A 10874-nucleotide genomic window follows, 5' to 3' on the forward strand; every position below is an offset into this window, starting at 1 on the left:
CAAATTATCAGCAGAACAAAGGATTTATCTACAGCAGTTCAGAACTCACCCCTACAGAGGCTGCAGCTTGCTTTATGGGCACACTGCATGGAGACCCGTTTCTGACAGAACGGCTAAAGGCACAAATCAGGGAAGCACAGAATATAAGAAGAAATAAAGCTTTCTCTTACCTGCGCAGGTTTTTCAATCTGTGGTTCCCGGAATGCCTATTCCTTTTGTTCCGTCAGCCTCGTTCGTCCACCTCTTGTAGTTTCAGTGGTGAGTCCCTGTTCGGGCGCCAAAAATGTTAGGTGCGATTCTAAGTTAAATCGCTCTCCTCTTTGTACTGCTGATTTCAGATCTTATGCTCTTATAGAAATGAGACACAGAAGACTTCTCTGTAGTTCAGTTCTGAGCATGTGCACCTCGTTACACTGCCGATGCTACAGAAACCTTTATTCTTGCAAAGCTTTTATACAATACGGGAAAGATGACGCAAAAGCTTCTGTGTTTAACAAATTACCAAAAAAAGATAAAACATCTTTCTGTCACGGGATGGTTAAGAAATACATCTTTCAGTCACGGGGTGATTAAGAAATACAGGAAAGCTGAACCCATACAGTTTCTATTACAACATCTCCTAGTTTTTACTGAAACATGAAAATAAGAAAAGTGGAACTCTGACTCGGATCTTATCACTCAGCAACCGGCAGATGCCTGAGCCTTCATCCCCTGGTGAGTGAGCTCACCATCCAATGTCTGTGACTGTTCCCTCCCTTTTCTCTTCTGCCTCTGAGCACGTGAGTACACTAAGGTAAGAGGGACTCAGTAAGGGGTGCCCTATGGACTCTGATGTAAGGGGGGCTTTGGGAACCCCAATTTAAAGAGTAATGCAGGAAACTGATGTGAGTGGGAAGTTTGGTGAGCAAGAACCTTCTTACATCAGAGTTCTCCTTTGATTTTTAGTGTACAGCATTACCCCTTAAAAACATTTTTTGATTTTGCACTAAAGTGTTTGGGTTTGGCTTGAAGAAAAGGCGGCAACCCCATGTATATTTTTAACGCTGAAGTCCAACAATATGAAAAAACGGTCCTTGTATTGGGGCTCAGCTTGCCCTACAAGGGTTAAGTGCTCATTTTTTTCTAGGGTACCATTAAAAGGTGAATTTCACTTACCTTATTCCTTAGCTCCTCCTGTCATGTGACCGGTACCTCTGAAGCCCCTTTTCTTTACTGCCCCAGCTGGCGGTTGCAGCATTATCATGTACAGTGCAGGACCATCAGTCTTGCATTGTAAGTGAGAATGCCAGTAGCCAGGCTACAACCTAGGATGCTGGAGAGAAGTGGTAAGCACCTGCTGCTAAGTGAGGGATAATGTAAGTATAAGTACTTTTTACAGATACCCTAGGCCAGTGGTCTCCAAACTGCATCCCTGGGGCAGGTGTGGCCCTTTGCTTGTCTTTATCCAGCCCTTGAAGCAATATTCCTGCCACTGACGCCAACAATGGGGCATAATTCCTGCCACTGAGACCAACGATGGGGCACTATTCCTTCCACTGACACCAACAATGGGGTATAATTCCTGACACTGACACCAACAATGGGGCACAATTCCTGCCACTGACTCCAACAATGGGGCAATATTTCTTCCACTGACACCAAAAATGGGGCATATTCCTCTAAATGGCACCAACTATTTCTCCCCCTTATACCAAAGACTGAGCATTGTTTACTCCCACTGGACACAGTCTGCCCCCTCCCAAAGTCTGAAGTGCGGCAAATTGGCCCTTTCTTTAGAAAATTTGGAGACCCCTGCCCTAGGCAAAATGTGCATTTAATCCTTGCATTTTGAGGGAAACCCCACAACAAGGGTAGTTTCTTTCACATTCCCGGATCTTAGCACATTTTTGATATATTAGGCCATTAGACAGCAAAACGAGAAAGAATGAAAAGAACCATATATTTGCTGAAGTTAAGTTCATGAAAACCAAGGGCCAGATTGTTTTTCATATCTGCATTGTTCTTTGTACCATTTTACGGAGGATCCTGTTTGTTTTATATAGCTTATCAAGGCCAAATCAGGACGAGCTTACAATTTTACCCACATCTCATTATCATCTAGTTTTTAAGGGGTCTTGTTAAAGACTTCTTAATATGTTTCCTCAAATATTCGTCCCGGATTCCATAGATGATTGGACTGAGGAACCTTGGTGCACAACTAAACACAAAGAAGTTGAACCCAGGTAAAAATATGGCTTGACTGGCAGGCAAAGCTTCAGTGAATGTCGACAGTAAAGACACTGTGCATAGGAGTAGCTGAAAGCCATGGAGCAAGATGGTTTTCCTGGCTTTGAAGGCACTAGAAGACTGTGAGCTAGCTCTACGAGCAACCATTGAGATCTTGATGTATGTGAATAATAAGATAATGGTCACCAAAGCAAAACACAATGCAAGAACAAGGGACTTTAAAACATTTTGAAATGGATTCACATACAGGTTTTCCTTTCTACATATGACAGACATATTGAATATATTTGTATATGACGAAGTCATAAGACCTAAGTCAGCAACAGTTGGAATTATCAGTGCCGTACATATGAGGGTAAAAGCCACATTGGCTCTTTGCGGGGTGCACAGTTCCTTATGTCGAAATGGGTGACATATGGCTATGTATTTTTCTAGTGCCATGGCGGCCAGGGTTGTTGGGGTCACTCGAAAAGCCATTGCTGAAACTGTGGACAAAATGTAGCAAACCGGTACGGGCATGAACAGAAAATATATTGCACCTAGCATCAAAGTGAAACCAGACAGGAGGAAAAACGCATCATTCACAAGCATGTAGACAAAGAGGACATAACGAGCATTCTCCCGGAGATGTGGACTCGTGAAGAAGATGCTGAGCACCACCACAAGGAAGTACAAGAAGAAGCAGAGGCAAACAGCGATCAACGATATAAAAGTCCAGTGAATGTAAGTGGCAGTTTTGTTGTTAGCGATGGTCAACTGAAGCATGTTGCTTTGAAGAAGCGAAGCGCTCGCCATGGAAGAAAGTGTTGAGCTTGCCTTGATTTTTGGAATCCCACAGCTCTATGCAAAAATAAAAAAAAGAGATTCTCATTAGAGTGAGCGTGAACATTATTTAAAGCCCAGTTGAACTGTCTGTTTAAATCAGCTAAATTCATTCCTGTTGCATCAAAACCAAAGGTGGACGAAGTCTTATGCTGCGTACACACGATCGGATTTTCCGACGGGAAATGTTGGATGTGAGCTTGTTGGCGGTAAGTCCGACCATGTGTATGCTCCACCGAATATTTGTTGTCAGACTTTCCGCCAAGAAATGTTGGCTAGCAGGTTCTAAAATTTTCCGCCAACAAATGTTTGTTGTCAGACTTTCTGATCGTGTGTTCGGAATCAAGTACGAGCCGGAAGCGCTTGGTCTTGTAAAACTAGCACTCGTAAAGCCCCATACACAGTATCAGATTTTCTGCTGATTTTTGTCTTCAGATTTACCAAAACCATGTAGTGCAAGGGCCTGCCTGATTGCATACACATTGAAACTCCTAAGGTTTGACCTCATATTATATGATTTTGGTCAGGGGTCAAGTCCTGGGGAAAAAAAGTGTGGGAACTCCCACCCAAGATCCACTCCCCCACCAAAAAAAAAAAAAAAAATGATACGCTCATATGCACGAACACTTCAAAAGTGGTATTTTTCATCCAATTTTCGTATTGTGCGTATGAAGCTTAACTGTTAGTACATAAAAAAAAAACAATCCTCAATAAACATAAATACAGTAATTCTCTGAATAATCAGCATTCATTCAATTGTGCTTCCATGCAAATGTGAACATCATGTTCTGAACTTTATTGGGGAATGTTATTTTGTATATAGAGTATTTATGTGGTGAGTTTACACTTTTCATTGAACAGAGTTTGGATAACACAGGGTTAAACGGAAAGGTCATAAATGAACTGCACATTATCTGGACAGAATGCTTGGGGAGATAGTGATGTGTTCCTGCTTAGGAGATGTATGTTAGCTTGGGGGGGCTGCAAACTCTGCAGGGCTCCAACACACACTCGCTGCTATTCCAACCCTTCACATATTTCCACATAAACTTTCCTCCTGGCATTAAACTTTGCCAGGTATTGTGCTCAGCTTACCACCCCAAACTGATGTTCCTCCCTCAGCTCATCTCTCTCCCTGCATGTCCTGTGAGCAGAATAGCTGTGCTCCTCCTCTGGGTTCTCTCATCATATGGCACTGAAGATAGAGGAGGGGGGATTCAGCGGGACACACAGAGCAAGTATGCAGGAGACTGAGGGAGAAGATGAGGAGACAGAAAATCAGGAGGAGCCGGCGGGGAGGAGCGCAAGGGAGGTCTGACTAAATACAATCTCTTAGCAACAGGGACCTGATCTACCCGTCAGCTAGCTGTGATTGACAGGTAGATCGAAGAGGAAGCTGTCATGGGGCCCCCAACTGGCAATGCCTGAATGGTCAGTCCACCCCTGATGTGTGGCACTTACTATTGCGAGCTGTGTCGGCGGCTGCTTGCATACTTCAAAGTCTTGCAGGACGCGGCTGCTAACGGGAACTGTTGTGGAAAAAGTACAGGAACTCCGTTCCCATGCATTCCCGCAGGACTTGAGCCCTGATTTTGGTAAATCTGAAGGAAAAAATCAGCAGAAAATCTGATAGTGTGTACGGGGCTTAATGGAGATATCACATATGTCTTGTACATCACTACGTCCGTAATTGTTGGCCAACATTTGTGTGACCATGTGTATGCAAGACAAACTGGAGCCAACATCCTTCGAACAAAATTCCACGGTTTTGTTGTCGGAAAGTCAGATCGTGTGTACGGGGCATAACAGTTTGTTTTCTTTCAAAAGCAACTACATCCTGAATAGAAAAACCTGCATTGGCTGCCAGCAGCAGAGTGGGAGTTCTGCTCTCTGTGGGGAAGTAATGGTCTCTCTGTAGAGGTCTGACATATCCCTTGCTGAGCCAGACCTACAGACCATTTTGGGTCTAGGGCTTATGTGATCCCTATTGAAGAGAGCACCACCATGGACCACTGGCTGGACCACTGGCCGGAGCTTCTTCACTATGAGCTGTAGCTTTTAGCTTTCCTTAAGACCCATACACACGATCAGACTTTTTGACAACAAACATGCAAATTAGCTGTTTTGGAGCAACATCCGACTGTGTGTACGCTCCATCGGACAAACTTTTTTGGTTTTCATTGGACTTTTGTTGGCTGTGCGAACGGACAAACTTTCTGGCAACAAAAGTCAGATGGAGCAAAGTCTGATCGTGTGTACAGAAAACCATAGGACTTTTGTACAAAGTACAAACAGGCATGCTCAGAACCAATGCAAAAGATCAGACAACAATATAGAAGTTGACCAAAGGTGGCGGTAAAGAGCAGAAAAACCACATGATTTGGTGAAAGTTGGCTGAAAAAGTCCTGCTGTGTGTATGCAATACAAGTTCAGGGCCGACGCCCTTTGTACAAAAATCCAAGGGAAAGTTTGCACAAAGTGCTATCGTGTGTATGAGGCCAATCACAGTTCTGTCTGAGATGTCTTATGCCGTATACACACGGCCGGACTTTTCAACAGCAAAGGTCCGACGGAACGAATCCGTCAGACAATTCGACCGTGTGTGGGCTTTATCGGACCTTTGCTTTCGAAAAATCAGACGGACTTTAGATTTAGAACATGTTTCAAATCTTTCCAACTGACTTGAGTCCGGTCGAAAAATCAGTTCGTCTGTGTGCTAGTCCGACGGACATAAAACGACGCTAGGGCAGCTATTGGCTACTGGCTTTGAACTTCCTTATTCTAGTGTGGTCGTACGTCATCACGGTCGAATTCGTTGGACTTTGGTGTGATTGTGTGTAGACAAGTCCGATTTGACGGAAGTCCATCAAAAGTCAGTCGAAGAGTCCGATGGAATTCAGTCAGTCGAAAAGTCAGGTCGTGTGTACGCGGCATTGGATGAGCTTCAGAGCAGCAGGAGGTTTTGAAATGGGGAGGCAAATCTGCCTGTCCCCTTACAACATAGACTGGAGCACATTTGTTAAAATTAACAAATCATTTATTACCAATGACTACACTACATCTGCTACAGAATAATATTTTAATTGTCAACCAGCCAAAAAAAAAAATGTTGGATGCCTGTCACCATTACCAGCACTTACCACCTATCCTGATCTATTCCTGTGTTCTCATTGCACTGTAAAGATGTAGCATAATGTTTCTGAAGTTCAACTTCATTTGCAAAATTTCCAATGTTTGCTGCAGGGTAAATGTTGCATTGTGTCTTAAAGTTTGCAATCTCTTCCAGTGCTCCAGCTCTTTTATGCCACAAAAAAATTATTTTGGCTATTGTTTCTCAATTAACACACTCTAAATTGTTTCAAAATATAACCTGCCTCATCTCTCCCTTATGCCCTGTACACGCGGTCGGAAATTCCGACGGAAAAGGTCCGATCGGATTATGTTGCCGGAAAATCTGATCGTGTGTGGGCTCTATCGGACTTTTTTCATCGGAAATTCAGACGGAAAAAGTTTGAGGGCTGGATCTAAAATTTTCCGACAACAAAATCCAATCAGACTTTTTCAGATCGTTTGTAGAGAATTTCCAACGGACAAATTTCCGAATGACAGAACGGCAGTCTGCCTATTGGGCGGCACAGTGGTGTAGTGACTTTCGCCTAGCAGTAAAAAGGGTCACTGGTTCAAATCTCAACCACAAACACCAACCACACACCTGCCTGTAGTTTGCATGTTCTCCCTGTATCTGTGTGGGTTTCCTCCGGGTACTCCGGTTTCCTCCCACACTCCAAAGACATGCTGGTAGATTAATTGGATCCTGTCTAAATTGGCCCTAGTATGTGTAAGCAGGGGAGGGCTGGCAGCCTTAGGCCTGGGGGGCAAGTCCAGTCAAGTGGCCCATTGAACCACTTAATCAGCTAGGTGAGTCCACTGGTTGGGGGGGGGGGGTGTTAGATAAGTCCGCTGGTGGGGGGAGGGTGTTAAATAAGTCCGCTGGTGGGTGGGGGGAGGGTGTTAAATAAGTCCGCTGGTGGGTGGGGGGAGGGTGTTAAATAAGTCCACTGGTGGGGGGAGGGTGTTAGATAAGTCTGCTGGTGGGGGGAGGGTGTTAGATAAGTCCGCTGGTTGGGGGGAGGGTGTTAGATAAGTCCGCTGGTGGGGGGGAGGGTGTTAGATAAGTCCGCTGGTTGGGGGGGAGGGTGTTAGATAAGTCCGCTGGTTGGGGGGGAGGGTGTTAGATAAGTCCGCTGGTTGGGGGGGAGGGTGTTAGATAAGTCTGCTGGTTGGGGGGGAGGATGTTAGATAAGTCCGCTGGTTGGGGGGGAGGGTGTTAGATAAGTCCGCTGGTTGGGGGGGAGGGTGTTAAGTCTGCTGGTGGGGGGGGTGTTAAGTCCGCTGGTGGGGGGGAGGGTGTTAAGTCCGCTGGTGGGGGGGAGGGTATCAAGTCCGCTGGTGGGGGGGAGGGTGTCAAGTTTGCTGGTGGGGGGGAGGGTGTCAAGTCCGCTGGTGGGGGGGAGGGTGTCAAGTCCGCTGGTGGGGGGGAGGGTGTTAAGTCCGCTGGTGGGGGGAGGGTGTTAAGTCCGCTGGTGGGGGGGAGGGTGTTAAGTCCGCTGGTGGGGGGGAGGGTGTCAAGTCCGCTGGTGGGGGGAGGGTGTCAAGTCCGCTGGTGGGGGGGAGGGTGTCAAGTCTGCTGGTGGGGGGGAGGGCTGTCAAGCCTTCTGGTGGGGGGGAGGGTGTTAAGTCCGCTGGTGGGGGGGAGGGTGTCAAGTCCGCTGGTGGGGGGGAGGGTGTCAAGTCTTCTGGTGGGGGGGAGGGTGTTAAGTCTGCTGGTGGGGGGGGAGGGTGTTAAGTCCGCTGGTGGGGAGAGGGTGTTAAGTCCGCTGGTGGGGGGGAGGGTGTTAAGTCCGCTGGTGGGGGGGAGGGTATTAAGTCCGCTGGTGGGGGGGAGGTGCTAGAAAAAAAAAACAACACACGCAGCCACTTCCAAAATTTTAAATTGTCATGATGACTATGCATTATTAATTAAATTTACAACTGAAGCGAATTTTCCCATTCTATTCCATTTTGTGAAGGTTATCTCAGATGCCTTACTTCAGGCTGGGGAGCATTGATTCAGTGAGGACTGGAGACACTGAGCCAGGTCCTTGCCACTCTTCGGGGGGGGGGGGGGGGGTGATGATCCTGAAGCAGGTCTCATCTTCTCTGCAGACTGCAGCTAGCCACTGCTCCCCATAAGCCCAGCAGGTCACGTGTGACGTGACGTTCTTGACGCCGGGCGTCCCCTCCCCTGACGTGCCACACACCTGGCCTGCCTCTGAGACTCCTGGGAGGTAGGAGTTGTAGTCTGCTGTGCTCACACCAGGGGCGTACCACTACCTAGAGCATTTGGCACCCGGGGCGGATCCTATATCTGTATATCTATATATCCCCCCCACCATAATATGTAAAAACACCCACTGTGTCCCCTGCATACCTCTGCATCCTTCAATATCTTTTTGTCACTACTGTGTACCCCCCTCTCCACAACTGCACCTCTGGACCCCTTTAAATTACACAGCACCCTGCATCTCTGGACCCCTTTACATTACACAGCACCCTGCACCTCTGGACCCCTTTACATTACACAGCACCCTGCACCTCTGGACCCCTTTACATTACACAGGACCTTGCGCCTAAGGACCTCTTTACATTACACAGCACCCTGCACCTCTGGACCCCTTTACATTACACAGGACCTTGCACCTAAGGACCTCTTTACATTACACAGCAGCCTGCACCTCTGGACCCCTTTACATTACACAGGACCTTGCACCTAAGGACCCCTTTACATTACACAGCACCCTGCACCTCTGGACCCCTTTACATTACACAGCAGCCTGCACCTCTGGACCCCTTTACATTACACAGCTCTTGTACCTCTGGACCCCTTTACATAACACAACACCCTGAACCTCCTGATCCCTTTACATTACACAGCCCTTGTACCTCTGGACCCCTTTACATTACACAACACCCTGAACCTCTGGACCCCTTTACATTACACAGCCCTTGTACCTCTGGACCCCTTTACATTACACAGCACCCTGAACCTCTGCACCCCTATACATTACACAGCCCCTCACAGCTCTGGACCCCCTGCATGTTACACAGACCCCCTACAGTGCAGACCCCCCTCCCTACCATACAGACCCCCATCTACAGTGTAGACCCCCCTACAGTACAGAATCCTCCCCTACAGTGCAGACCCTCCTACAGTACAGACCCCTCCACCCTACAGCGCAGACCCCCCCTACAGTACAGACCCCTCCACCCTACAGCGCAGACCCCCCCCTACAGTGCAGACCCTCCTACAGTACAGAATCCTCCCCTACAGTGCACACCCTCCTACAGTACAGACCCCTCCACCCTACAGCGCAGACCCCCCTACAGTACAGACTCCCCTACAGTACAGACTCCCCTACAGTACAGAATCCTCACCTACAGTACAGACCCCCCTACAGGGCAGGACCCCTCCTACAGTGCAGACCCCCCTACAGTGCAGGACCCCTCCTACAGTGCAGGACCCCTCCTACAGTGCAGACCCCCCTACAGTGCAGGACCCCCCTACCATGCAGGACCCCCCTACCGTGCAGGACCCCCCTACAGTGCAGGACCCCCCTACAGTGCAGACCCCCTCTACAGTGCAGGACCCCCCCTACAGTGCAGACCCCCTCTACAGTGGAGGACCCCCTCTACAGTGCAGACCCCCTCTACAGAGCAGGACCCCCTCTACAGTGCAGGACCCCCCCTACAGTGCAGACCCCCTCTACAGTGCAGACCCCCTCTACAGTGCAGGACCCCCCTACAGTGCAGGACCCCCCCTCCTACAGTGCAGGACCCCACCTACAGTGCAGACCCCCTCTACAGTGCAGACCCCCTCTACAGTGCAGGACCCCCCCTACAGTGCAGGACCCCCCTATAGTGCAGGACCCCCCCTACAGTGCAGACCCCCTCTACAGTGCAGGACCCCCCCTACAGTGCAGACCCCCTCTACAGTGCAGGACCCCCTCTACAGTGCAGGACCCCCCACAGTAAAGAAGGACCTAAGGACCCATAATGCACCTCGAGCCAAAGGCAGTGGCATTGCAGGGGGGAGGTGCAAGCAGCACCAGAGTGGAGTGACATCTGTCGGCTCAGTGATCCGGGACCCGGCGCAATAATCCCCTCTCTGTGGTCGCGTGACTCACGTCGAGCCGTTCTGATCAGTCCCGGCAGCGGCTGTCACTCACAGCCGAGCAGATTGAAGCCGCCTCCCCCTCCTTGTCTACACAGTGCTGTGCATGGAGGAGGGGGAGGCGGCTTCACTCTGCTCGGCTGTGAGTGACAGCCGCTGCCGGGACTGATCAGAACGGTGCGACGTAACCACAGAGAGAAGGGGATTATTGCACCGGGTCCCGGCTGCCCGTCACAGCGTGAAAAAAAAAAAAAAGAAATGAACAAACAGCCAGCGGCCGTTTTAAACATAATGTAGGCGCCGGCCTGGGGGGAAATTTCCACCCTGCCCCCCGGCCCAGCCCGCTACTGTGTGTAAGGATGTGAGTTAGGGACCTTAGAGTGTAAGCTCCTTCAGGGTAGGGACTGATGTGAATGTACAATGTATATGTAAAGCGCTGCGTAAATTGATAGCGCTATATAAGTACCTGAAATAATAATAATGTAAACAAGGTAGACTGTTCTTCTGTCACAGAGGAAGATAGAGATCTGTGTTTCCTACTAATCAGGAACACCAATCTCTTTCTTTGTCTAATGTCAGCATCCCCTGCACAGTAAGAAAGCACACATAGGGAACA

At 48.6% G+C, this 10874-nt stretch overlaps 1 protein-coding gene across 1 annotated transcript; it reads right to left on the reverse strand.

Annotated features, from left to right (window-relative positions):
- Positions 1-233: 233 nt before the first annotated feature.
- Positions 234-3056, reverse strand: LOC143926909 (odorant receptor 131-2-like). The gene has a single exon (XM_077450945.1). It carries the CDS (start codon positions 3019-3021, stop codon positions 2098-2100), a length of 924 nt encoding a protein of 307 aa, XP_077307071.1. The 5' UTR covers positions 3022-3056; the 3' UTR covers positions 234-2097.
- Positions 3057-10874: the final 7818 nt, after the last annotated feature.

The sequence above is a fragment of the Lithobates pipiens genome, unplaced genomic scaffold (assembly GCF_037356315.1).
Source record: "Lithobates pipiens isolate NorthernLeopardFrog02 unplaced genomic scaffold, aLitPip1_a1.2 Scaffold_23, whole genome shotgun sequence".
NCBI classification, from domain to species: Eukaryota; Metazoa; Chordata; class Amphibia; order Anura; family Ranidae; genus Lithobates; species Lithobates pipiens.

What these genes read in the sequence shown, in the direction of transcription:
- LOC143926909 (XM_077450945.1), bottom strand. Translation starts at nt 3,021, where the DNA reads ATGGCGAGCGCTTCGCTTCTTCAAAGCAACATGCTTCAGTTGACCATC.